The sequence below is a fragment of the Hevea brasiliensis genome, chromosome 13 (genome assembly GCF_030052815.1).
Source record: "Hevea brasiliensis isolate MT/VB/25A 57/8 chromosome 13, ASM3005281v1, whole genome shotgun sequence".
NCBI classification, from domain to species: domain Eukaryota; kingdom Viridiplantae; phylum Streptophyta; class Magnoliopsida; order Malpighiales; family Euphorbiaceae; genus Hevea; species Hevea brasiliensis.
In genome coordinates this window covers 87624385-87652244 of record NC_079505.1, presented here as the reverse complement: position 1 = coordinate 87652244, position 27860 = coordinate 87624385, and the positions used below count along the sequence as shown (strand labels likewise).

Genomic DNA, 27860 nt, shown 5'->3' with positions numbered 1-27860 from the left:
TCTGTCCTGAATATCATTCCCCCAGGTCCGCAAATCGAAGATGCTAAGACTCTGTTTGGATGGGATAAAAAAATGGGTAACAATCAAAGGATAAAAAAAAAAAAAAAAGGGAAATAAAAAGGTTAAAAGGATAGATTTAAGGGACATAAAAGTAAAATGTTTCTCCGTTTCTGTGACTTGAACAAGTGTTTTAATGCGAACTTATCCAATCCACCCATCGGCCTCTGTTTCTTTTTCTCGTTTCCCCTTTGGTGCTCGGCTATTTTAACAGTCCCAACTTCCCCTTCGCTCCTCAAGTTGAAGCTTAAAAACTCGCTGCTCAGGTGAGTTATTTTTCATTGCATTTGGCTTTAGATTTAGAGTAAAAGCAAATAGCTTCTGTACGACGTTTCTGGTGGGCTTTAAACATGTAATTCGATAATGATGCCTTACGCGATTGTATGTCTTTGCACCTCTTATGTATGCTTTAACCTTTATTTCGATTCTGCACATCATTTCTGAATTTTGTTTTTCATTCTCCACTGGAAATACATGGAAAGTGCTAATCTTATTTATTTATTAAGCATTAGTGGCTAGAAATTGCAAGCCGATTGAATCCAATGTTTTTAAGAAAATGTATAAAAGAACGTGGATACTAGTATCACTAGTTGGTCTTATTATTTCATTGTTAATTTTGGATTGTTAATTCGTTGTTTCTTGTCAGTTAAGCTTTTGACCTGCAGAGAAATTTGCTATATGGGCTAGTCTTTTAGCGTCTGTTGTTTGTGGACTGAGTACTGATTGCAGTCCAGCTGCTTGATTACTGTGTACTGAATATTCTTCGGACCCTTTTGAGTTCCGAAACTTAAAGTTTTATTTTGGCATTTTCAGGACTGAATCTTGAAGTGGTTATATTGAATTGGCTAGAAAATGTTTTGTCTTCAAAAATGGAGTTCTGTTGGATAATATTTCAATCATCCTATCTAAGAATAAGAAATTAAGCGAAAAAATGGCTATGGCTTCTTATGTGAAAGTATTTCTAGGTTCAATTGCCTTCGCAGTCTTCTGGATACTGGCAGTTTTCCCTGCTATACCATTTCTACCTGTTGGAAGGACTGCTGGGTCCCTCATGGGGGCTATGCTTATGGTCATCTTCCAAGTCATAACCCCAGATCAAGCATATGCTGCGATTGATCTTCCAATCCTTGGTCTTCTATTTGGAACGATGGTTGTCAGTATTTATCTTGAGAGAGCAGATCTGTTCAAATACTTGGGTAAGTTGCTTTCGTGGAAAAGCAGGGGTGCCAAGGACTTACTTTGCAGAATTTGCCTGATTTCTGCCATTTCAAGCGCTCTTTTTACTAATGACACCTCTTGTGTGGTTTTGACTGAATTTGTATTGAAAATTGCAAGGCAACATAATCTCCCTTCTCATCCATTCCTACTTGCGCTTGCCTCAAGTGCAAATATTGGATCTTCAGCCACTCCAATTGGCAACCCTCAAAACCTGGTTATAGCAGTTCAGAGTAAGATTTCTTTTGGGAATTTCCTTTTTGGAATTCTCCCTGCAATGCTTGTGGGAATCATTGTGAATATTATAATTCTTATGTGTATGTACTGGAGGTTGTTATCCACTACTCAGAAGGATGAAGAAGAAGCCACCACAGAAGTTGTTGCAGATGAGGATTTCAATTCTCATCGGTTTTCTCCTGCTACTATGTCACATTTTACGTCATTAAATTCCCAGGAGTGGAGCTCTAGGTTGGAGTCCTTGGACATGCAAAGCTCCCTCAGCACGAATGGGCACATGAACCATGCTGAGACTCTTAGAAACCGAATAGGTGCAACTGAGAATGAAATCTGTAGTGCATCTACGAGTGCATATGAGTCTGCAAGGAATTCCAATGCATCCAAAGATATAACAGTTGATGGGTCTTCTCAGAGAAAGGAGGATACTGTTCCTTCAAAGAGGATTGCATCAATGGATAGGTTGAGAGATGTGTTTGATGAGCAATTGCCGGGAGAAAAAGAATACTTTGCTGCAAAATGGAAAAGGATATTATGGAAATCATGTGTGTACCTTGTTACCATAGGTATGCTGATTTCTTTGCTCATGGGTCTGAATATGTCATGGACTGCAATTACTGCTGCACTTGCTCTTGTTGTTCTCGATTTTAAGGATGCTCGGCCATGCCTTGAAAAGGTAAAATCCATGGTAGATGATGGTGCTCTTTTTTCTTTCTGTTCTAATAGAATTGTTAGAATTGATAATAGCAATATGATATTAGAAATTTTATTGCTTGCTAAAGAACGGATAAGAATTTATGTCTTTGTTTACTAGGTCTCCTATTCGCTTTTAATTTTCTTTTGTGGAATGTTTATCACTGTTGATGGCTTTAACAAAACTGGAATTCCAAGTGCTCTGTGGGACTTAATGGAGCCTCATGCAAAAGTAGATGATGCTTCTGGGATGGCAGTTCTTGCTATTGTCATACTTGTCCTGTCAAATTTGGCCTCAAATGTACCAACTGGTATGTTGAACTCAAATGTCTTTTGGAATAAAGAAAACAAATCCTGGTTTGGGTTTTCGTTATCAAACTTTGTAACTATAATTGTGAATTTAATCTAAAACGTTTCAGCATCAGGGGTCTATGATGCATTTGCTATGTTCTGAATACTTGGGTATTGAAATGTATAACTTGTTACAAACCATCATAACAAGCATTTATGAATTCTGTGACACATTGTCTAGCTTTTTCTTAGCTTTGATTCTGCCTGTTTATATCATCTCAGTTCTGTTGCTTGGAGGACGGGTAGCAGCATCAGCAGCTGCAATTTCTGCAGCCGATGAGAAGAAGGCATGGCTAATTTTAGCCTGGGTCAGTACTGTAGCAGGGAACCTATCGCTATTGGGATCAGCTGCCAACTTGATAGTGTGTGAGCAAGCTCGAAGAGCTCCGCAATTTGGGTACAACTTAACTTTCTGGAAGCATCTTCAATTTGGAATTCCCTCTACTGTTATAGTTACTGCTGTTGGATTGATGCTCATAAGATGATACCATTAACATCAATGTCTGAGTTGTGTTTACCAATTATTTCTCTAGAGAATATGATCCAAGAAAGCTTCGATTTGGTAACACTATTGAAATACAATAACTTTATCGAGTTAACCAAACATAGCCAACGATTGAGAGCAGCCTGTGGTGATCAATGAGCTATTATATGAAGGTTTAGTGCCTCCTACAGAACCTGCTCATAAGGTTTCAGTTATAATCAAATATCCGAGCCGAATTAATGAATTTTAGTTATTTCAGTAAATGTTTGATTATTAATTCGGTTAATTAATTATTGATTAAATTGCTTTTCATCGCATTTTTTAATGAATATATAAATTATAATTTTATTAATAATATATCATTTATAATTATTATTTTTATAATTTATTAATAATATGTAATTTAAAACTATTCTTTTACTAAAAATAAATCATATTTATTATTCTTTAAAAATAATAAACTTTTATGGGTATATTTTTATTAATATTTTATCTCTTTTAGGTTAGAACCTATTTTATGAATATAAAATTTCAGATTAATTTTATGAATATTAAATGTTTATTTAAAATTTGAAAAATTGTTATTAAATTAACTGAAACACTTAACATAAAATATCAGTTATCATCAGCTATCAGTTATCAGTAACAGCTATCAGCTAACAGTTATTAGCTGTATTCAACAGTTAAACCAAATAGTCCCTTAAGGTATATTTGGTTCACCTGTTGAGTACAATTGATATTTGATAGACACCCAAACAGGTGAATTAAAATCTTTGATAAATTTAAAAAAATAAAGTTGATAGCTGATGGGTAGCTGATATGATACCCATCGGCTACAGTTTGTATCAACTATCATCAGCTGATAGCTGATTTTATTTTATTTTTTATTTTGATCATATTATCATTTTTTATTTAACTAAAAAATTAATATTATTAATATTTTTATTTTTTCTATTTATAATTTTAACATTTTAATTAATACATTTTAACTTAGTTAAAATATTTTTTATTAATAACATAAAATATAAAAATATTTATTTATATCTAAAAACTTAAAATTAATTATAAGTTTTTTCTTTATCAACAATAATAATTACTTTATTATTTTATCTATATTTTTAAAATTATTTAATTATTTTCTTACTTCAATAATAAAATAAATGACATAATATAATAGATTAATAATTATATATTTATTTTAATAATATAATAAATGATATAATATATTAATTTAATAATTGTATATTTAATTTAATAATAAAATAAATAATATAACATAATATAATAAATTTATAATTTTATATTTATTTCAATAATAAAATAAATTATATAATATATACCCTTATTAGTCATTTCATGTATCAACAGCAACAGTTAAATATAATTTTACCAAACACTTAACATAAATAAGTTTTTATCAACTACCAGCTATCAGCTAACAGCTATCAGCTAACAGCTATCAACTCTATTTTTTTAAGCTTGCCAAACATTATAATTTGTCTGTTTGTGTGTCTATCAGCTGCGCTGAGTGTTATCAAGATAAAGTTTTTCCAATAATCACACGTGTGTGTTATTTAGGTAAAGTCCTCATAATAATCACGAATCTAAGATTTAATTATGACCTTATAGCAAATAGTTATATTTCATCATTTGAATTTTGCCATAAAAATTGATCCATTGTCTGGCCAATGTATTGCGATGGTTGTTCGAAAATGAAAGGATTACTATCAGGAGGGACAAGATTTATTCCTACAGGCTAGACACTGAACAAGCAGAAGTAACTAACAGGTGAGCTACCATATTCGCTGATCTCCTAACAAAAGCTAGTGAACAGCTTCCTATTACATTTAAAAGAAATTGACAATCACTGATAATGGCATCAAAATAAGCACCATCGACAGAATGGCCAGATAAAGCCTCCATAAGCAGCAAAGAATCTGATTCAACGATAACAAATTGGTGGCCTCTGCTTTCATGGTTGTTCTGCTTCTGCAATGGGGACGCTATGTAACTGCAACTGGAAATCTCGAATATAAAATGAAAAAAAAAATCAATAAATCAAGCTTAAGAACTCGCTGCTCAGGTGAGTATTTTTTCTTTGCATTTGGCTTTAGATTTAGAGTAAAAGGAAATAGCTTCTGCACAAAGTTTCTGGTTGGCTTTGGACATGTAATTCCATAATGATATCTTATTGACTGTCTTTACGCCTCCTATGTATGCTTCAACCTTTATTTCGATTCTGTAGAGCATTTTTGAATCTTGCTTTCCATTTTGTTTCACTTGAACTCAGAAATTTTCAACTGGAAATCCATGGTAAGTGCTAATATGATTTTTTTTAAGCATAGTGGCTAGAACTTGGAAGCCGAATGAATCCAATGTTTTTCTTTCCAAAAGAACTCTGCAGCAGTTAATGAAAATGTATAAAAGAATGTGAGGACTAGTATCACTAGTTGGTCTGATTATTTCCATGTTAATTTTGGTTTGTCAATTCGTTGTTTCTTGTTAGTTAATGTTGAAGTATTTCTTGAATTATTCATTTCACTCTTTGAAGAATCTCATTCAGGGCATTAAGATTTCCACAATCTTTAAGTTAATTTTAAGATTCTCATTTATGGATAGTTTGCATGCCTTCTCATTCTTTAAAGTCTTGGTCAAGATTGAGGGTTGAATGTATTTTGTAAAAATCTTCGAAAGGAATTATTCCAAGGTACTCATTTATGATGTAGGGACAAATACGCTCTAATTTCAAGCACATCGCAATTGCTATAAGTAGCTATCTGCTAGCCATTCTCCTCTGGCAATGTAACAGGACAAGTGAGTAGGGTAGAGAGAGGCAAGTGTGAGTAGAGTGAAGTGAATGTGGAAAGAAAAATTCACAAATTGAATGATTCAAACACTTGCGTTTTGCAAGGGTTAACGTGATTGCGATTTGAGTTTAGTGGGTCACTTGGATTGAGAGAGATTCAACAAAAGTATTTGATAAAATCAGCCGTTGGATTAACCGTTAAAATTAAACATAGTAATATGTAAGATTTTATGATTCACTCTTTTAATCTCTAAATATTAATACGTAACTCAACTCAACAATATAGATAAAAAAGATAGTGTATTTATCATAGTCAAAACACTAAATAGTGATCTTTATTTTTCCACTGAATCTATGGATAAACTATCATTTCCTCAACATTTAAGCTTTTGACCTATAAAGAAATTTGCTATATGTACTAGTCTTTTAAGGGTTAGTTTGTTAGAATTATAACTCAAAATCCTAATGGGACTTGGAGAAAAATCTTTTACTAATTTGAGTGGGAGAAATATTAATATGATAGAGAAATATTTCCTATAACGAGTAGAACTCTCATTTTAATACTATATGGAAAAAGAAAAATAAAAGGTTATTTGGCTTTTGCCCGTTGAAGAGAGTCTTTTCCCCGTTGAAGGGAGTGACTTTTCCCCCTTAAGAGACCCATTAAGAGAGTAGAGTGGCTTTTTGCTCATTGAAGAGAGTGGCTTTCAGAGTCAACGGAGTGAGGTTGTCACTCATTGCATTGCAGAGATTAGTTTTGTCAACCGCTGAGGATTTGGCTCTGCCGATTGATGAGGGGCACTTGCCCGTGTAGAGAGTATTCGACCTAGGATGGAGTAAGGACATAGAAAGGAAGGTTGGGTGTAATTGGGTTGATGGATAATATAGTTTTGAGTTTTTTATGATGATTTTTATTTATTTATTGATAGTGGAAGATGGTATGCCGATGGATGTAGTCTATGTTGAGAGGGTGAACACGTAAATATTGATATTTTGTGTGTTTGATTTATTTCTTTACTGCTTATACGCGAGCACAACATAGTTGTTTGTGTGCTGACTGGCTGCAGTCCAGCTGTTTGATTATTATGTATTGAATATTTCTTCGGACCTTTTTGAGTTCCGAAACTGAAAGTGTGATTTTTGGCATTTTCAGCGTTGAATCTTGAAGTGGTTATTGAATTGGCTAGGAAATGTTATCTTCAAGAATGGAGTTCTATTGGTTAATATTTTAATCATCCTAAGAATAAGAAACCAAGCGGAACAATAGCTATGGCTTCTTTGGTGATAGTAGTTCTAGGTTCAATTGCCTTTGCAGTCTTCTGGATACTGGCAGTATTCCCTGCTATACCATTTCTACCTGTTGGAAGGACTGCTGGGTCCCTCTTGGGGGCTATGCTTATGGTCATCTTCCAAGTCATAACCCCAAATCAAGCTTATGCTGCGATTGATCTCCCAATCCTTGGTCTTCTATTTGGAACGATGGTTGTCAGTGTTTATCTTGAGAGAGCAGATATGTTCATATACTTGGGTAAGTTGCTTTCGTGGAAAAGCAGGGGTGCCAAGGACTTACTTTGTAGAATTTGCCTGATTTCTGCCATTTCAAGCGCTCTTTTTACTAATGACACCTCATGTGTGGTTTTGACTGAATTTGTATTGAAAATTGCAAGGCAACATAATCTCCCTTCTCATCCATTCCTACTTGCGCTTGCCTCAAGTGCAAATATTGGATCTTCAGCCACTCCAATTGGCAACCCTCAAAACCTGGTTATAGCAGTTCAGAGTAAGATTTCTTTCGGGAATTTCCTTTTTGGAATTCTCCCTGCAATGCTTGTGGGAATCATTGTGAATATTATAATTCTTATGTGTATGTACTGGAGGTTGTTATCCGCTACTCAGAAGGATGAAGAAGAAGCCACCACAGAAGTTGTTGCAGATGAGGATGTCAATTCTCATCGGTTTTCTCCTGCTACCATGTCACATTTTACGTCATTAAATTCCCAGGAGTGGAGCTCTAGGTTGGAGTCCTTGGACATGCAAAGCTCCCTCAACGTGGATGGGCAAATGAACCATGCTGAGACTGTTAGAAACCCTGCAAGTTCAACTGAGAATGAAATCTACAGTGTATCTACAAGTGCATATGAGTCTGCAAGGAATTCAAATGCATCCAAAGAGGTAACAATTGGTGAGTCTTCTCAGAGAAAGGAGGATACTGTTCCTTCGAAGAGGATTGCATCCATGGAAAGGTTGAGAGATGTATTTGATGAGCAATTGCCAGGAAAAAAGGAAGAGTTTGCTACAAAATGGAAAAGGAAGATGTGGAAATCACGTGTTTACCTAGTTACCATAGGTATGCTGATTTCTTTGCTCATGGGTCTGAATATGTCATGGACAGCAATTACTGCTGCACTTGCTCTTGTTGTTCTTGATTTTAAGGACGCTTGGCCATGCCTTGAAAAGGTAAAATCCATGATAGATAATGGTGCTTCTTTTTTCTTTCTGTTCTAATAGAAATGTTAGAATTGATGATAGCAATATTATAATAGAAAATTTATTGCTTGCTAAAGAATGAATAAGACACTTTTTTTTTTTTTTAACTAGGTCTCCTATTCGCTTTTAATTTTCTTTTGTGGAATGTTTATCACGGTTGATGGATTTAACAAAACCGGAATTCCAAGTGCTCTGTGGGACTTAATGGAGCCTCATGCAAAAATAGATAAAGCTTCTGGGATAGCAGTTCTTGCTATTGTCATACTCGTCCTCTCAAATTTGGCCTCAAATGTACCAACTGGTATGTTGAACTCAATAATCTCTTTTGGAGTTAAAAAAAAAAAAAATCCTGGTTTTGGGTTTTCATTGTCAAACTTAGTAACTATTATTGTGAATTTAATCTAAGGTAGCAAGATTCTATCAAATAGTGGGATAAAATCAATTATGGTAGCTTTTTCTTAGTTTTGATTCTGCTTGTTTATATCATCTCAGTTCTCTTGCTTGGAGGACGGGTAGCAGCATCAGCAGCTGCAATTTCTGCAGCCGATGAGAAGAAGGCGTGGCTAATTTTAGCCTGGGTCAGTACTGTAGCTGGGAACCTCTCGCTATTGGGATCAGCTGCCAACATGATTGTGTGTGAGCAAGCTCGAGGAGCTCCGCAAGTTGGGTACAACTTAACTTTCTGGAAGCATCTTAAATTTGGAGTTCCCTCTACTATTATAGTTACTGCTGTTGGATTGCTGCTCATGAGATGATACCATTAAGATCAATGCCTGTGTTGTGTTTACCAATTATTTCTCTATAGAATATGATCTAAGAAAGCTTCGATTTAGTAACGATATTGAGATGCAGTAACTTTATAAGTTAACCAATCAGAGCCAGCGATTGAGAGCAGCCTATGGTGATCGATGAACTATTATATGAAGGCATTAATGCTTGCTAGAGAACGTGCTGGTATGGACTGCAATAGCTGCTGCACTTGCTCACATGTTTCTGGATTTCAAGGGTGCTCAGCCATGCCTGGAGAAGATAAAATCACCGGACATCATCCTTCTGTTATTACTTTATATTTCCAGAACTGAAAGGGAATTCTTCAATCCAACTTCAAATCTGGAAACCTTTAAAATTGAAATCACTGGTCCAATTTTAGTTGCGGCTCAAAAACCAAACCGCTCTCATGCCTATAAATCTATACCCATTTATTCTCATGACAACTTATTTATTTTAAAGAATTCAATTCAATTACTGATATTTAAATTAAGGAGTTCTTGAAGGAACTTAACTTGTTCATTGGGCTGCCCAAGAAACCAATCGACAAAATCCCATTAAACCAACCAATTCTGCCCTAAAAAAAAAAATGCCCCACGTTTAGTAAAAGCAGCAGTAGGCTGCACCCAGTTGAAGCATGAGATTGAGGTGAGAGTTAAAAAAAACAAAACATGGCTAAGCACCTACCGTTACATTTACATGTAAGGGGTTGTTTTTGGAGCAAATGAGGAAATAAAACATGGAAATGCCAAGTGAAAAAAAATAATAATAATAAGAAAGTGGGGTCATGCCACGTGCAATGAGGGACAGGAAGGTTGTGGGGTTAAATCCCAGGCGGACCCTACCCAGTGGTCTCTCGGTGCAATGCATCTCTCCGTTGTTTCTCATGTGCCTTTCAACATTATATAATAATTTCTTTAATTTCTATCTCCATCCCCAAATTACCCTTTTTTCATGGTGGGGTAGACTGTAATTTCACTCACCTACTTCTGCCTTCCCTCAGAAATCCATGCATCATAACCCTTTAATTTTTTTTTAATTTTTTATTAACAATAAAATGACAGTGACATAAAGTTATGTTTTAAGTACAACACTATAAATGTTTAAACTATTTGATATGGGTCCTCCTCAAATTGTGCAAAATTCCAGGTGCAATGGAGCCTGCCAACCATTTGTGCAAAGAATCATCTTTTTCCCTAATAATCCCTCTCTATATTTCATTTTACAAATATATTTTATTTATACTCATATAAAATTACAGTCTATTACATTGATGTGATTGAAATTTGAAAAAAATTCACACAAAGAAAAAATAATAAATAAATATAAAATATATTTTTTTATTTTTTTAACTTTGATATTTTCTTCCATGAAAAAGAATGATATACTCATTTGACAAGTTTTGTATGTCCATGAAAAGGATAGCAAAATTCTTTTACTTAGACTCAATTCTTTACCATTTGTATTATTATCAGTGGTGGTCATGCCCATCTACAAAATTGACTTCCAAGTCAATTTGGACTATACCCTTCTTTTTTTTTTTTTTTTCTTTTACTTTATCATTTCCTGCCTATGATTGCTATAAAAACTTGCATGGAAACAAAGTAATCTTATGAAATTTAAAACAATTAATTAGATTTATACTATAAGGGCTATTTTAAATAAATATGTACTTTAGTAAGTATAATATAAATATATAAGCTTATAATTTTATTTATATATGCAAATTAATTTACCTAATTTTTTAAATTTATTTTTCAATTAAAATTATTTTTGAGATTTAAAAAATATTTCAATATTACTTATATTTTACCAATACATAAAAATAAAAAATTAAATTTAATTATAATGTTAGTTTAGTTATATTTTAATAAAAAAATTAGAAATGAAGACTTGCATCTAAATTTATAAGATAAATAATATATTTTAAAGTTACTAAATTGAATCAACTTAAGTGATATTTTTCTCTTACTATAAAGATATATTTATTCTTTTTTTTGGTATATTTTAAATTATAATTTTTTTAATAATAGTTAATTTATTAATTTTTTTAATGTCCTTATTTAATATGTATTATATAAATAAAATAATAAAATAATAATTTTTAGTGGCATATAAAATTTATTATTTTAATTATATTAAATATATTTTTTAATTCATATAAAAATAAAATTAATGGGACGGAAAATATTAATTTAATTGTTGTCTGTTCCGGGAAAGTTTTTATATTTATTGGATCGGAACAAAATCACACAAAAAAAATACGCCGAAATAATTTTTTTTTTATACTATTTGTTTTTATGTTTTTTCAATATTCGAAAATCAAGACTCACATACAAAGTGATGTCTTAGCTCGGACATGCTTTCTCTCTCCTCTCTGCTCTCTCTCTATACATTTCTATCAATCTCTCTTTCTCTCTCTGTGTACGCGATCTCTATGCGAACTCTCAATTCCAAAGGAGAGATAGAAATCCTTCAAATCTACTTCTGTATCTCGTTTTCTTGATTCTAGATTTCTAGGGTTTTGGTTATGCTCTTGCACTAACCAGATGTTTAATGATTCAAGCGATTTATCCAATCTATGTATCGATTTGCACTGTTAAATCACTGCTCTAGTTTACTTTGGCAACTTCAAGTTTGTGAAGTAAGTGTTTTCTTCAAGTTTGTGAAGTAAGTGTTTTTCATTTCGCTTACCTAACTCATTGAGCATTTAGTTAGTTTTGGTGCTTGTTATTGTCTTTTCTTTTTTGGCAATTTGTATTCAGATCTGTTTGGTGAGGTTGTGGTTTTTGGCAATTTAAGATCTTAACCGTTTATTTGGTTTCTGAAATAATAATTGGAGAAAAGAAGAGAGACTGAAAATGTTGAGTGAGTGAAAGTCACTTTGTGCTGGTCTAAGTTGTACTTTCGTAGAAAATCTGAAGTCTGAAATTGATATTTGGGTTCATGTTAGAGACAGAGGAGTGAATATGGAGGCATGCTAATAGCTATAATCTGTGATTTTTGAAGTGAACTGAGTTGTGGTTACGGAAGGCACCTGGAAGAAATGGTGTTCAAGCAGTTAAGCTTAAGACCCAGAAGTTTATAGCCTTATTAGGCTTATTTCATAATCCTTGAAACCAGTCGATCAAGGATTTTTCAATCGATTTCCATTTTTCTACTCCTTATGTTTAATAAATTCAGAAACAGATGATGTTCTGTACATAGCTACCTTTATTTAGAGCACCCATCCAATGTGGTTATTACAATAGAGTAAATGAAAATACTTTCACTTGGATATGAATGCATGTGTTTCTGTGAGGGTTTAGGAAAGAGTAAAACCTGTGAAAAATTATCACATGAAATGTTTCTGATTAAAAGCTTTGGTTTCTTTTATGTGAGCTTTGTGATGTTGACATAGTTTTAGTGATTAAGTCTCGTTTCTCAGGTGAATTAAACATGAACTCATTTATCTCTGCAGGTTTTACCTACCAAATCTCACTCTTCCTTAAAATCATGAATGGTAGCTGTGAATTTCTTGTAATTTCTTGTGCGGTGAACCTTCCATTGTCCTCAAGCTGTAGATGTTGTACATGTGGGCGATAACTTCTTACAAAGAGCTTTTATGATAGCTTTTGATATTGGAAATGGGATTACTTTAGGAGAAATTGTCCTACAGTTCTGTAAGTCTTAAAATTCAGAAAGCATGCCTTCATGGTGGGGTAAATCATCATCTAAAGAAGTGAAGAAGAAAGCAAGCAAGGAAAGTTTCATTGACACGTTACACCGAAAATTTAAGAGTCCAACTGAGAATAAAATAAATGGCAGATCAGGAGGTTCTCGAAGACGTTGCAGTGACACAGTTTCAGAGAAAGGTTCTCAATCTCGAGCCGAATCAAGATCTCCATCACCTTCCAAACATGTTTCAAGAAGTCAAAGTTTTGCTGAGAGGCCCCATGCCCAACCGCTTCCCCTTCCTGGTCCGCACCCTGCAAACGTGGGGCGTACAGACTCTGGAATCGGAATATCAACAAAATCAAAATTGGAAAAAGGCTCAAAGTCATCCTTGTTTCTGCCTCTCCCAAAACCAGGATGTATCCGTAGTAGGGCAAATCCAGCAGATTTAGATGGAGATTTGGCCACTCCTTCTGTTTGTAGTGAGAGCTCCATTGGTAGTGATGATCCTGCTGACTCAAGTCATCGTAGTCCCCTGGCAACTGACTATGATCATGGGCATAGAACTACTGCAAACAGTACTTCCAGGTGAGCATGTGTAATTTATTAACTGTACATTATTTGTGGTTATCTGCATCTCTTTTTTTTCTCACATTCCCTGATTTTTACTTCATTTCTTGGTGAAGTGCAATGCTCAAGGATCACTCTACTGTCACCCAAATAAACTCAAGAGAGGCAAAAAAATCAGCTAATATTTCTTTTGGTAATCATACATCTCCTACATCACCCAAACGGAGACCTCTAAGCAGTCACGTGCCAAATCTACAGGTTCCACATCATGGTGCTTTTTGCAGTGCCCCAGATAGCTCTATGTCAAGTCCTTCTAGAAGTCCAATGAGAGCATTTGGCACTGAACAAGTCATAAATTCTGCTTTCTGGGCAGGGAAGCCTTATACAGATGTCAATTTACTAGGATCTGGCCAATGCTCTAGTCCTGGTTCAGGTTACAATTCTGGACATAATTCAATGGGAGGAGATATGTCAGGACATATATTCTGGCAACAAAGTAGGGGTAGCCCTGAATGTTCTCCAATACCTAGTCCTAGAATGACCAGCCCTGGCCCCAGCTCAAGGGTTCAGAGTGGCGCTGTGACACCAATTCATCCTCGAGCAGGAGGGACGACCATTGAATCACAGACAAGCTGGCCTGATGATGGAAAACAACAAAGCCACCGGTTGCCACTTCCTCCTGTATCAGTTTCCAGCTCATCTCCTTTTTCTCATTCAAATTCAGCAGCAGCATCTCCTTCTGTGCCACGAAGTCCTGGAAGGGCAGAGAATCCAATAAGCCCTGGATCACGCTGGAAAAAGGGAAAGCTGCTGGGTAGAGGCACATTTGGACATGTTTATGTTGGTTTTAACAGGTATGAATGGATGTTTTTTTTGGGTACAAATTATACACAAGTGCACATGAATCTGTAATACGCTACTGTGTATATGTATTTTCCATCTTCTCAACAATTTTAGGCAGAATTTTGTTGACTGGTTGAGTTTGATGTTATCCAGCTCATAAGATTAACAGTTAGATATGCTTCCTTCTTATGCAATCTTACATTGTTGGTTTGACCTTCTGCCTGAATGAGTTGTATTTTTTTTTTTTTTTAAAATGCTGCTCATAAGTTTTCAAGTGTTGGTGATTACTGAGCACTTTGTATCTGATTTTGCTTTCAATTGGTTAGTGAAAGTGGTGAAATGTGTGCAATGAAGGAAGTGACATTATTTTCAGATGATGCCAAGTCAAAGGAAAGTGCTAAGCAGTTGAATCAGGTAAGGTTTTGTAAAACTCAACTCAACTAAGCCTTTTGTAAAAATTTGATAAATTTTGTTGCTTTTCTTTACATTTTTCTTTACTTCCCCTCTCTTTTTATTGAATTTTTAAGTATCTTGGAGAGAAGTTCAGATTCCAGCTTTTCTTTTATAGGAAATTGCTCTATTAAGCCGCTTACGGCATCCAAACATTGTGCAATACTATGGGTCTGAGACGGTATGTCTTCTGTTTGTTGTTCTTTATCTTATGTATTTGATGGTTGAAAAAATGGCTTATTTTTTTGTTTTTTGTTTTGACATACTTGTTCTATCATAATATTTTGGTTACAACAATTGCAAATTTTCCATTTATTTGAGGATACCAAGTCTAGTCATAAGGATCACTCATCAGTGATTAAAAGTCTTTAGACTAAGGCTCCATGGTTAATTTGCTAAAATATCCTTTTGCTATTGTGTTTGACAGTGGCTAAAAGGGGAGAAAAACTACTTTATCAAGTTAACCAAACATCCTAGAATTTTTAGTTACATAACTTATCTAATTGCTTAGCACAGTAAGTTGGTAATTTAGTATGCATCGTTACAATTCAAGTTATTTTGACTAACAAACCTCTGTATGATTCCCTGTACAGGTTGGTGACAGACTTTATATATACCTGGAGTATGTATCAGGTGGATCCATATACAAAATTCTCCAAGAGTATGGACAATTGGGAGAGCTAGCAATTCGTAGTTTTACTCAGCAAATCTTATCAGGACTTGCATATCTACATTCTAAAAGCACTGTCCATAGGTGAAATGAGTCATTTGTGTTCATCTGCCGACTGTTTATAATTTTTTTTGCATGTCCATATTTTTAAACTGCATTTTTTGTACAGAGATATTAAAGGAGCAAACATACTTGTGGATCCAAATGGTCGTGTAAAATTGGCAGACTTTGGGATGGCAAAGCATGTAAGTGTAAACAAAATCATTCTCTTTCAATGGGATTTAACCAGATAGAATGAACTAACTAATACTTGTGAAATTGGGAATATCAATCCTTTGAATAGTGCATATGACGTATAGATAACTCTCCTAATTACTAATCAGCAAATTTACCGTGTGGAGACTGATATGTTAAGTTTGTATTCTTTGGGTGCATGCGCTAGGGGCAAATGATGTTTTATTTGGGACAGGCTTTTCGGTTACCTATCTGATGCCACAGTTATGGCTTGACTATAACTATGGTTACATCATCTGATCTTTCTTGCCCAGCTTACCTAATCTCTGCTTTGCAGATCACTGGACAATCATGTCCACTTTCATTCAAGGGAAGCCCTTACTGGATGGCTCCTGAGGTCAGATTGTTTTCTTGTTCAACATTTAGTCTAAATAATGCCGTGCTTCATGTTATGCATAAACTACCCCTTTCTCTGTCTGTACAGGTTATAAAGAACTCAAATGGTTGCAACCTTGCTGTGGATATATGGAGTCTTGGATGTACTGTTTTGGAAATGGCTACAACAAAACCACCTTGGAGCCAGTTTGAAGGGGTAAGTCATTTAGAAAATACTACAGAAGAATTAAATTTGTTGTAGTCTTAATGTTGTTTGACTAAAGTTTGCCTAAATCTTGCTTCTTCTGAAGTAGTTTTGAAGTGCACCTCCCGGTTGTTTTCTGCTTATAAGATTTTGTTCTTTCTGCTGGTTGTCTGATATTTGAAATTTTGTGATCTAAAGGTCGCTGCCATGTTTAAGATTGGAAATAGTAAGGATCTGCCAGCAATTCCAGATCACCTCTCTGATGATGGAAAGGATTTTGTGAGACAATGCTTGCAACGCAATCCACAACTTCGTCCTACAGCTGCCCAGCTTTTGGAACATCGTTTTGTGAAATCTGCTGCTCCTTTGGAAAGACCTATTCTAGGCCCTGAGCCTACAGATCAACCCCCAGCAGTTACAAATGGAGTTAAAGCTCTGGTATTTTCTTTGTTAATGTTGCTCCTTTTCTATCTTGTGCTACCTGATATGTTTGTACCACAAACAAGTTTGGGAAATAATCTGCATGAAACAGACTGTGATACATGGATCCTAAGTATAGCTATTTTCATGGCTTTCTCACTCATTTTTCTCTCGTTTGTTGTACCATATAGATGTTTTAACTGTTGCTATGGTATAAATAACGTTTCAGGGCATTAGTCAAGCAAGAAATTTTACCCCTTTGGATACAGAGAGGCTCGCAGTTCATTCATCTAGAGTTCTGAAAACGAGTTCTCATGCCAGGTCTCTCTTTTATCTCTCTCTCTCTCTCTCTCTCTCTCTCTCTCTCTCCAGTAGTTCTTCTATGGTTTTCATCATCATTAGCTTGTGGCCTGATTTCAGTTCTATGATCTGTAGTGAGATTCATATCCAAAGGAACATATCGTGTCCTGTCTCACCAATTGGAAGCCCTCTTCCCCATTCAAGGTCGCCACAGAGAATGTCTCCCTCACCTATATCTAGCCCACGGACCCCTTCAGGTGCATCCACTCCTCTGACAGGTGGCAGTGGTGCTATTCCATCTAATCATTTGAAACAGTCAGTTTATTTGCAGGAGGGTTTTGGAAGCATGCTAAAGCCCTCAAATGGTATCTACATGAATGGCCTTTCTTATCATGATTCCAATCCAGACCTTTTTCGAGGAATGCAGCCAGGGTCTCACATTTTCTCCGAGCTGGTTCCTTGTGAAAATGATGTACTTGGAAAGCAACTTGGAAGGCCTGCTCATGGGGAACTTTATGATGGACAGTCAGTCTTGGCTGATCGTGTGTCTCGGCAGCTTTTAAAGGATCATGTGAAGATGAACCCATGCCTGGACCTAAGTCCCCATTCTCCTTTGCCAAACCGGACCAGTGGCTTCTGACTTTATTGCATTTAGTGCCCCACCAATCAGAGCAAGCTTTCTAAGTTGTTGGAGATTGATGAATTCACCAAATCAACAGCTGATGAAACTAATGTTTGCAATAAGTGCTTGGGAAAAGAACTGTGGAATAAGTTTAAAAGGCCCCAAGGAAAAAGTCAGTATCGAATGTTCTGGCTGTAGGTGGATGGGTCATAGTGGCTCAGCCTTTAATCGTATGCAGTCAGATCCATAATTGATGATCACGCTAAGCTATTTGATAATGCTGATTATGGCGCTGGGTGTTCATTTGCACCAATGAAAGGAACTCACTTCTAGCAAATAAGAAACTAGCTGTGTGTTATGACGAGGCATCAACTTATACAAAGCAACTGCATGAATCAACACAAGGAAAATCTATTTCTTCCAGGGAGGTGTGGCTTCTGGTGGTCCAATGTATGGTAGTTCCTTCAGTATGGGTAATATTCCAAGCAGTGAGAACTGTACATTCTTTTAGATCACGGTGTAGAAGGAAAACAAAGAATGAGTCCATGCGATTTAGCTTTTTGGAATACTTTTTTGGGATCTGAGATTGCTGTACAGTAATATGGAGAATTGAACTGAGGCTAGGCTAGAAATTTTCTTAATGAAGAGTCCTCGATTTGCTGGGCCTGTGCATCTCTGTTCCACGATGGTTATGCTGGCTCAGATCAACTGTCCTTGTATAATCTATTCAAACTGAGTTGTTATGTGTACATTGCCACTTAAGTGAATTGAAAAAAAGAAAAAAAAAAGCATCTAATCCATGATTCTGTAACATCTGAGAATTGAGTTCATGGTTTTCTGGAAGTATTGTATTCTTCAAAAGAAGTGTATGATGATCTATCTTCCCGTAGCAAGGAAAACCGCCCTTGCACATCTATTCCTTAACAACGGTTAAGATGATTCAGATGAACTGTTCAGATTCTTTCCGTCTGCTTTGCAGTATCTTATGGAAAATTAAGTCATGGAATCCCTTGCCAAATTCCTTTACCATGAAAATTCTTAAGCTAGCTTTCCATTGACATCGAGTGACGATGGGATTTTTACGTCAAAATCCACTTGAGACAGACGAATAGCTTCCTTCTACTCAAATCTACATAAATGGTAAAGTTATTTTGACTTGCAGGCACTTGGGCAACCATTGACCAAGCCTGAACTGAGATCCTATAGCTTCTTCGCCAACTTGGTATCAGTAGCTTGTGAGCTAGCTTCGGCTATGTTGCTGTCTGAAAAATTGCGGCCACTCAACCCTTTAACTTGTGGATGCAGTGCAACATAGCAAGTAGTTGCTGCCCCCTACAACCGGATCATTTAAATTAAACAAAGATGGAGCGACGTTAAAATTATAATTCACAGCAAATCCAGTGCTTGAAATTTTCAATGCTGAGAATTCCCCCACCCGAAAAAAAAAAAAAAAAAAAAAAAAACCCTAGAAAACTAGAAGTGAAAGTAGACATTTTCTTTCCAACAACAGCACTTCATCAAAATTTGTGGGAGCAGCTTTGCATGTAAATAGAAATACGTAAGCAAGCATGCATGAACATATATAGGTATAACTACAGTTTATAAGGTTAACTTTGTCTAAGTATGACTACCTGCTGAATATTTTTTATCACATATTTACCAAGAAGATCAACAACATCTGCATCAAACCAGAATGATCAGTGTTGATAAAAAAAACCAGAATGATCAATCCATTAATAAGGAAACCGTGTCACTGTCATAAATACATCATACACGAGAAGAAAAATGGGATTTTAGATTTTCTGTCCTTGGTGATGCAAGTATGGGATTTAACAAAGAGAGTTTTGGAAATAGTGAATACAGCCAACATATTCCAACACATTCTCTTAAAATAAAGCTAATGCTTCTAGTCTTCCCCCTCAAGCTCACTTTTTCACTTTGAAATTAAAGGTGAGAATGGTGGTTTTTGGCAACTGAACAAAGAGATACCATACTTGCAGATCAAATTGCTTTGGCTATTTTCACAAGAAGCATTGTTGTTGTTCATTTCATTTTCTATCTGGAGGAAAACTTGTGTAATTGAATGCTTGTCGACTTAGTATTTTGCTGACTAAACCAAAGCAATTTAAGTTTCTTCCAGAAGCAAAAATCTAAAGCACAAGCACAAGCACCGTAATATATTTAAATACCTTTGAGAATGATATGATGACGAAAAAGGTTGGTGGCGATTGGTACTGGATGAACCGAATTTGCTGTTACCTCTACCCCATCTTCCTGTTCATATCATTAAAATAAAAGCACCAATTTATGGTTAGCACAACTACCACATTCTGCTTTACGTGATACTTCAATTTTGACATTCTTTCAGCTGTGTACAGAAGTACAATTGTTAACAGGCAACAATTATATAGAAAATATCATGGATAAATGGATCCATATTATCAGGCATCTGACCTTTTCTCAGAAGCAACAATGTAAAACTGAAATATGTATGACAAGACTAGATTGCTCTTTGATAATTTAATATTTAAATAAAGCCAATCACTTGAAAGAATAGGAAGTTTAATTGAGAGCGCACTTCATTGACTAAAAATGAAAGACAACTCCAGAGACAAAATCTGTACTAAGCAAACAAAATAAAACAGTAACCGATTAATTTGAATTGTTATGGAAAGTCAATCACTATATTATTTCTTAGTATATTCTGTATTCTGTATTCCTATTTAGGATTTCTTATTTAGAATTTTTTTCTAATTAGTAGAACACAATTATAAGAATCAATTGTATATATATACCCATGTACAGATTAATTGAAAGGAAGGAGAATCATCTCTTTCTACATGGTATCAGAGCAGGTTATCTATCTAAAGTGACTATTTGTTCTCACCACACAGCTCATGAGAGACCTTGGCCGCCAACCGGCCGTTTCGACTCCGATCAACATCGCCGGCGTCGCCTCAACCCCCTCATTCCACCACTGTGTGCTGTTGCCTGATCCAGTATACCATTAAAGGACTTCTGAGGTTTGGCTCTCAGATCCTATTTCGGTATTTGCTTGATTTGTGATTTTGGGTTATTTTGCTGCTGTAAGCACTTTGGATTAGCGTTTCAGTTAGTTTTCTTTGTCTCAACAAATGGCAGACAATAAGAATGTTATTTCTGATGTGATTCCGGTGATGACTAAGATCACGGAACACAAACTTAATGGTTCGAATTACCTGAAGTGGAGTAAGACTGTTAGGGTTTATTTGCATAGCATTGATAAGGATGATCACCTTACTAAAGATCCACCTACGGATGATACACGACAAACTTGGCTAAGGGAGGATACTCGATTGTTTTTGCAGCTTCGGAACTCGATTCACAATGAGGTAATTAGTTTAATTAATCACTGTGAATTTGTTGAGGAAGTGATGGATTACTTAAATTTTCTGTATTATGGTAAAGGGAATATCTCTCGTATTTATGATGTTTGTAAGGCATTCTACCGTGCTAAGAAAGAGGATAAGTCTCTCACGGCTTATTTTATGGATTTTAAATGGGTATATGAGGAACTTAATGTATTGTTATCTTTTAATCCTGATGTGAAAGTTCAGCAGACCTAACGGGAGCAACTGACTGTTATGAGTTTTCTTGCAGGCCTTCCTTCAAAGTATGAGACTGCTAAATCTCATATTCTCTCCGGTTCTGAGATTTCCTCTTTGCATGAAACGTTCACACAGGTCCTTCATACAGAGAGTACCCAATCTTCACAGCCTATCAATAGTGCTCTTATTAGCCATAATCCAAATGGACAACAGGGTAATAGAAGAGGAAGTAGAGGAGGAACTATAGGCAACAGAAGTAATCAGCGTAATGAAAAGGCTAGTTCTAATCAGGACTCAAGAGGAGTCATTTGTTATTATTGCCATGAGCCTGGCCATACAAAATATAATTGTCTGCAATTTCAGAGGAAAAATCAGCGATCATAGATGACAAATATGACAGCAGAAGATTTTACAGTATCTTCCTTTGAGAAAACTATTTTGGTATCTGTAGAGGATTTTGCACAGTTTTCCCAGTATCAGGCATCTCTAAATCCTACCAGTTCCCCTGTCACTGCGATCGCTGAGTCAGGTAAATTCACTACGTGCCTTGTGTCTTCCTCATCCAAATGGGTTATTGATTCTGGTGCGACAGATCACATGACAGGTAATTCTAGTCTTCTATCTACTTTTCAATCTAATTTCACTTTCTCTACTGTTACTTTAGCTGATGGTTCTACTTCTTGTGTCATGGGTTCTGAAACTATGAACCCGACTTCGTCAATTTCTTTGTCATCTGTTTTGTGTATACCAAAATTCTCTTTTAATCTACTTTCTGTTAGTAAACTTACTCGTACCTTAAATTGTTCTGTTTCTTTTTTTCCTGACCAGTGTTTGTTTCAGGATCTTACGACGAAGCAGATTATTGGTAGAGGACGTGAGTCGGGTGGTCTCTACATTCTGGAAAATCAGTACTGCGGTCGCTTGTTTGCTCCAGTACCTTAGCACCTCTTGAAGCTCATTGTAGATTGGGCCATCCTTCTTTGTCTGCCATGAAAAAGCTATGTCCTCAGTTTTAGTCTTTATCAGTACTAGAATGTGAGTTGTGTCAGTTTGCAAAACATCATCGTTTGCCTTCTGTGTTTAGAGTCAATAAACGGGCTTCATCCCCTTTTGAGTTAGTTCATTATGATGTTTGGGGTCCTTGTTCTGTTACTCCTAAAACTGGATTTCGTTATTTTGTTACTTTTGTTGATGATTACTCTCGTGTTACCTGATTATATTTAATGAAGAATTGTTCTGAGTTGTTTTCTATCTTTTGTGCCTTTTGTAATGAAATCAAAACTCAATTTAATATTTCTGTGCACATATTAAGAAGTGACAATGCCAAAAAATACTTTTCAGCACAATTTCAGTCTTATATGACACAAAATGGCATTCTTCATCAGTCTTCCTGTGTGGATACCCCATCCCAAAATGGCGTGACCGAAATAAAAAATCGGCATCTTTTTGAGATAACTCGTGCTCTCCTTTTTCAGATGAAAGTTCCTAAACACTTTTGGGCGGATGCAGTTTCTACGGCATGTTTTTTGATCAATCGTATGTCGTCTTCTGTCCTTAATGGGAATATTCCTTATACTGCTTTGTTTCCTACAAAATCTTTGTTCCCTATTAAATCCCGTATTTTTTGTTGTACTTGTTTTGTGCGTGATGTTCATCCACATATTACTAAATTGGATCCAAATTCTTTCAAATGTGTCTTCCTTGGGTACTCTCGGCTGCAAAAAGGGTATCGCTGTTTCTCTCCTACTCTTAATCGTTATCTTGTTTCTGCAGATGTCACATTTTTTGAGTCTACTCCATTTTTTCCTCAATTATCTGTGTATGAGAGTCAGGGGGGGAGGATGATCTCTTAATATATACTGTCCAACCAATGTCTAGTCCTCTCCCACACCCTGTTCCTTCTGTCTCTAGACCTACTCGACCTCCTGTTGTTCATGTTTATTCCAGGAGATTGGAGATTCCTGACTTAAATCCTCCACCAGCTACTTCGTTAGGAGATCCTGTACCTCATACTGATCATAATTCTAATCTAGACTTACCCATTGCTCTTCGTAAAGGTAAACGTTCATGTACTTACCCTATCTCTTCTTTTGTTTCTTATAATCAATTGTCTTCTTGTTCTCGGTGTTTTGTTACTTCTTTAGACTCTGTTCCTATCCCTAATACTGTTGGTGAGGCACTGTCTCATTCTAGCCGGTGTGCTGCTATGAAAGAGGAAATTGAGGCTTTAGACGCTAGTGGTACATGGGAACTGTTACCTTTGCCCACTGGTAAGAAAGCTATTGGTTGCAAATAGATATTTACAGTAAAGGTAAATCCTGATGGTTCTGTGGCTAGGTTAAAAGCACGCTTTGTAGCAAAAGAAAATGCTCAGACATATGGGGTTGAATACTCTGACACTTTTTCTCTTGTAGCTAAACTTACTTCTGTTCGCTTGTTTATCTCTTTAGCAGCTACATATGATTGGCCCCTGCACCAATTGGATATCAAGAATGCTTTCCTTCATGGTGATCTTCAGGAGGAGGTGTATATGAAGCAACCACCTGAATTTGTTGCTCAGGGGGAGTTGGATAAAGTTTGTAGGCTTCGAAAGTCTCTTTATGGTTTGAAACAAAGTCCTAGGGCCTGATTTGGGAGATTCAGTGAAGCAGTATAGGAATTTGGTATGCAAAAGAGTAAGTGTGATCACTCAGTATTTTATAGGCAATCTGAGGCTGGTCAAATTCTCCTGGTAGTCTATGTGGATGGCATTATCATCACTGGGAGTGACTCCGCAGGTATTTCATCTCTTAAAACCTTCCTCCAAACCCAGTTTCGAACCAAAGACTTGAGATTGTTAAAGTATTTCTTGGGTATTGAAGTTATGAGAAGTAAGAAGGGTATTTTCTTGTCTCAAAGAAAATAACCTCGATTTATTAACAGAGACAGGAAAATTAGGTGCTAAGCCTTGTAGTGCACCAATGACTCCAAATTTACAACTGTTAGCAGGGAATAGTGAGTTGTTTGAAGATCCAGAAAGATACAGGAGATTGGTAGGAAAAATTGAACTACGTTACAGTCACTCGTCCGGACATTGCTTATGCCGTTAGTGTGGTAAGTCAGTTTATGTCTTCCCCAACTGTTGCTCATTGGAAAGCTTTGGGACAAATCTTGTGTTATCTGAAGGGCGCTCCAGGAAGAGGTTTGTTATATGGTAATCATGAGCATTTGAATGTTGAATGTTTTTCAGATGCTGACTGGGCTGGATCTAAAGTTGACAGGAGGTTAACTACTGGATATTGCGTTTTTGTTGGAGTTGGAGAAGCAAGAAGCAGAGTGTAGTTTCTCGAGCTAGTGCTGAATCCGAATACAGAGCCATGGCACAATCAGTATGTGAGGTAATGTGTATACTTCAATTACTAGATGAGACAGGTTTTAAGACCTCCCTGCCTGCGAAATTGTAGTGTGATAATCAAGCAGCTCTCCATATTGCTTCTAATCCGGTGTTTCATGAGCGGACCAAACATATTGAGATTGATTGTCACTTTGTTCGTAAAAAGATTCAACAACAGATCATCTCAACAGGACACATCAAAACTGGAGAGCAGTTAGGAGATATTTTCACAAAAGCTCTGAATGGAGCTAGGATTGACTACATTTGTAACAAGTTAGGCATGATTAACATTTATACTCCAACTTGAGGGGGAGTGTTATGGAAAGTCAATCACTATATTATTTCTTTGTATATTCTGTATTCTGTATTCTTATTTAGGATTTCTTATTTAGGATTTCTTCCTAATTAGTAGAACACAATTATAAGAATCAATTGTATATATATACCCATGTACAGATTAATTGAAAGGAAGGAGAATCATCTCTTTCTACATGAATAATATCACTGCTAACAACTCTTACTATAAAAACATAGTAGAAGACAACTAATGTTCAACCTTGAATGAGTAACAAACCTGTAGGCACCTTGCAAGTTCATTGGCATGCAAAATATTTGCAAGCTTCGACTGACCATATGCAGATAGACAATTATACCTGTAAACAAAGCCAAAATGTTCTATTAATAATTTTGGAGAGACAATTCATACATATGCCTTAAAAGTTATGACTCTACTGAGTGAAAATTTTAAGTTTATGAGAAGCTAAGATCCATAGAATGGCAGCCATTGATGTTGAGAAGAGATGAGAAGATAGGAGAAGGGAAATAGTGGTTTTGTGCAAGTATTTAAAAATTATCAGATGGATTTGTGGTTTAACAATATTTGCCTCGTGCCTATCTTTGATGGGTCTTTGTGTTACCAAATGTAAAACATGATCAAAATTCAACTTAATTTTCCTAAAGATTGACTAAGATCATTCTCAATTCTCAACTGCAATGGTAAAAACATTAATAAGCACAGCAAAATGTTTGAAATAAATGAAGAAAATTCCCAATGAAAGTGATGCAATTCTGTCAGCATTTAAGATAACTTACCCTGATGAATCATTAATTTTAGTAAAACGAATCCCCTCTGGATATGAGAACTTGTGACACCGTGATGTGACATTCACAATCCTCCCTTCTTTCCTACTTCCACTTGCTGTCTTTTTAATGGTGTCCATTAGTAGATTTGTCAAAAGAAAGTGACCTGCAAGAACAAAACAAGATGTCAAGTACTCAAAAAATCATATTGGTTTGCTTCAGTGAATTCATACAAAATTTCATAGACTAAATAATCTGGGCTTATTAAAATTTCTTTTTCCTGTTAATCATCTTAAGGAACTTACAAAGAAACCTCAGACATTGCTTCCCTGGAAGTTGGGTCACTGAAGAATCCATAAAAAAAAAATAATAATAAAAAAAAAAACATTTTAAGCTTTATACGACTAAGTGCTGGCAGTATATTTCTCAATGAGTTTCACATCATTTGGTATCATTGATGTCTCCAATTTGGTTAGTCATTGTATCTCACCAATGTGGTTTGTTGCAAATTGAAGCTCCATATTGTCCTTGGAAAGCATGAAAGGTGTTGCCATGATTCCTGCATTGTTACTGACAAACAATGAATCTGCTTTCAGTGCAAGTTTTTTGCAAATGTTTTTCCAAAACAAAAAAAAATAATAAAAAGCATGCATAAGAGCACATTATGTGCATAAATTTGTTTGAGAGGGGAAGAGAGAGAACGTCACGGTTCATGAAAGTAGTGTGGAAAATAGAATCCATCATTGCTATTCATTTGTCAGTTAACTTACATGAGAATGTTCAGGGGAAGATCCAAGGATTTGAAGTCAGCAGCAAATTTCCTTACAGATGCCAATGAACTTAGATCCAATTCCATGGCATGAACTTTTGCACAGGGGTTTTCCTTAATTATTGATTCTTTAACCTCCCTTCCTGCTTCCATAATCCGTACTCCCATAATCACATGAACACCGCGCAATGCAAGGACACGTGCTGTTTCGAAGCCAATACCACCTGATGCTCCTGCAGCAGCAATAAGAAGAGAATCATCAATGCGTATCAAAAAAAAATATAAAATGAATTGAGCTCCATCACATTGCAAAGTCAAGATGGATGGATATAATGTATCCATTAAATTACTGCCCATCTTTCTCAACCAACCACAATCTGACTACACTGTCATGTTTCTACAATAGACAAAAAACCAGATACATAAATGGGGAAAGGGAACCAAAACAGGTGCATACATGAACTGCTCCCCATTCATTCAAAAACTTAGTGTACTTCTACTTCTCCCCACTATCTGTCACAATTCCAGTTTTGCATTTAGGAAACTGATAGAAAATGCTTCAATATCATTGGCTTGCCAAATATAAATCTGAAGCACAGTAAAGCTGGACGTCTACAAAAGGAAAAGGCCATAAATAACTGATTGAATCATCAAATTGGAACATTGTCTATGTTTCTTCGTTCTACAAGCACAATCTCAAATATGCATATATCAAGTCAAGTAAATTCAGGAGCAGAGTCATAAATTAGCATTTGAAGGTCTAGTTGTTGAGGAGCTTGAGCTTGTCATATAAAACTATAAGAAAACCCCTTCATTCCCGTATCTGAAGAAAGAAAGTAATTACTTGGACTCTGTAGCCAAAATATACCAGAAAGGTAATCCTCTCATAACAAGAACATAGCCTTAGAAATTAGGACACGCAAATTATTCCACATATTACTAAGCGTTTCCTTCATAAGCAAATACATCAACGAATCTAATAAAGTCACATAAATTCGCTAAAAAAAACAAAAATTGAAGAAAACCAAAATCCCTTTTCTTTGCTTTTTTGTTATTTCCCTTTTTGCGGGATGCTAAAAGAAAAACACAGAGAGAGAGAGAGAGAGAGAGAGAGAGACCAGTGACAATGGCTGTGAGACCAGACCCATCAATCCCTTGCGTCACTTCCTCCGCAGTGGAAGAAGCTGAGAACCCAGATGGTCCTCTCCTGCTAAATAACCACATTCTCTCTGTACACACAGATACAAGGACACGAAAAGTAGTTTAACTGCCAGAGCAAAGCGGGTTTAGCTCTTGGCGCTTGGTGGCAGTAGCATGAGCAATCCGGTGGTAACGTCATCGGGACTGGTGACCCGAACCTTCCCTACGGGCCTAACTATGTTCGGTTAACAAAGGAAGCCCAATCTCAGCCCTAAACGGCTTATAATTACTTAATATTTATAAATTAATTTGACCTTATACATATTTAAATTTTTAATTAATTATATAATTAAACTAAAGTGATCATGAATGAGTAATAAATAATTGATATATTTATTAAAAAACAACTTATAATAAGTAGATTAACTCAATTTTTTATATTTTCAAAAAAAAATCACAATTTTTTATTATAA

The 27860-nt window shown here is 35.8% G+C and overlaps 4 protein-coding genes across 9 annotated transcripts; 3 read left to right on the top strand and 1 right to left on the bottom strand.

Moving 5' to 3' along the window:
* Nucleotides 1-161: 161 nt before the first annotated feature.
* LOC110662188 (silicon efflux transporter LSI2) lies at nt 162-3154 on the top strand. 2 transcript variants are annotated; one of them, XM_021821080.2, is made up of 4 exons: nt 162-323; nt 871-2182; nt 2321-2510; nt 2773-3154. In XM_021821080.2, exons 2-4 carry the CDS (start codon nt 989-991, stop codon nt 3033-3035), a joined length of 1647 nt encoding a protein of 548 aa, XP_021676772.2. In that variant the 5' UTR covers nt 162-323; nt 871-988; the 3' UTR covers nt 3036-3154. The 2 variants fall into 2 exon arrangements, with proteins under 2 accessions (XP_021676772.2, XP_057988725.1); XM_058132742.1 differs by having other exon boundaries at nt 305-438.
* Nucleotides 3155-6908: 3754 nt separating this feature from the next.
* On the top strand, nt 6909-9159 carry LOC110662190 (silicon efflux transporter LSI3). The gene is made up of 3 exons (XM_021821082.2): nt 6909-8297; nt 8439-8628; nt 8820-9159. The coding sequence occupies exons 1-3, from the start codon at nt 7110-7112 to the stop codon at nt 9080-9082; spliced, it is 1641 nt and encodes a 546-aa protein (XP_021676774.2). The 5' UTR covers nt 6909-7109; the 3' UTR covers nt 9083-9159.
* A 2252-nt stretch (nt 9160-11411) lies between these two features.
* On the top strand, nt 11412-18251 carry LOC110662191 (mitogen-activated protein kinase kinase kinase YODA). Of its 4 annotated transcripts, none has more exons than XM_021821085.2 (12): nt 11412-11739; nt 12556-13337; nt 13436-14173; nt 14489-14576; nt 14731-14793; nt 15206-15366; nt 15452-15527; nt 15854-15913; nt 16001-16108; nt 16295-16534; nt 16746-16837; nt 16952-18251. In XM_021821085.2, the coding sequence occupies exons 2-12, from the start codon at nt 12781-12783 to the stop codon at nt 17454-17456; spliced, it is 2688 nt and encodes an 895-aa protein (XP_021676777.2). In that variant the 5' UTR covers nt 11412-11739; nt 12556-12780; the 3' UTR covers nt 17457-18251. The 4 variants fall into 4 exon arrangements, with proteins under 4 accessions (XP_021676777.2, XP_057988722.1, XP_021676775.2 ...); XM_058132739.1 differs by having other exon boundaries at nt 11412-11765; XM_021821083.2 differs by having other exon boundaries at nt 11416-11739; nt 16937-18251.
* On the bottom strand, nt 18134-27639 carry LOC110662192 (short-chain dehydrogenase TIC 32, chloroplastic-like). Of its 2 annotated transcripts, XM_058132740.1 has the most exons (9): nt 27366-27639; nt 26249-26480; nt 25969-26048; nt 25784-25822; nt 25491-25644; nt 24973-25051; nt 19628-19712; nt 19070-19116; nt 18134-18770 (listed from the first exon to the last, which is right to left on the bottom strand). In XM_058132740.1, the coding sequence occupies exons 1-9, from the start codon at nt 27469-27471 to the stop codon at nt 18639-18641; spliced, it is 954 nt and encodes a 317-aa protein (XP_057988723.1). In that variant the 5' UTR covers nt 27472-27639; the 3' UTR covers nt 18134-18638. The 2 variants fall into 2 exon arrangements, with proteins under 2 accessions (XP_057988723.1, XP_057988724.1); XM_058132741.1 differs by lacking the exon at nt 25784-25822 and having other exon boundaries at nt 27366-27635.
* Between the last annotated feature and the right edge of the window lie 221 nt (nt 27640-27860).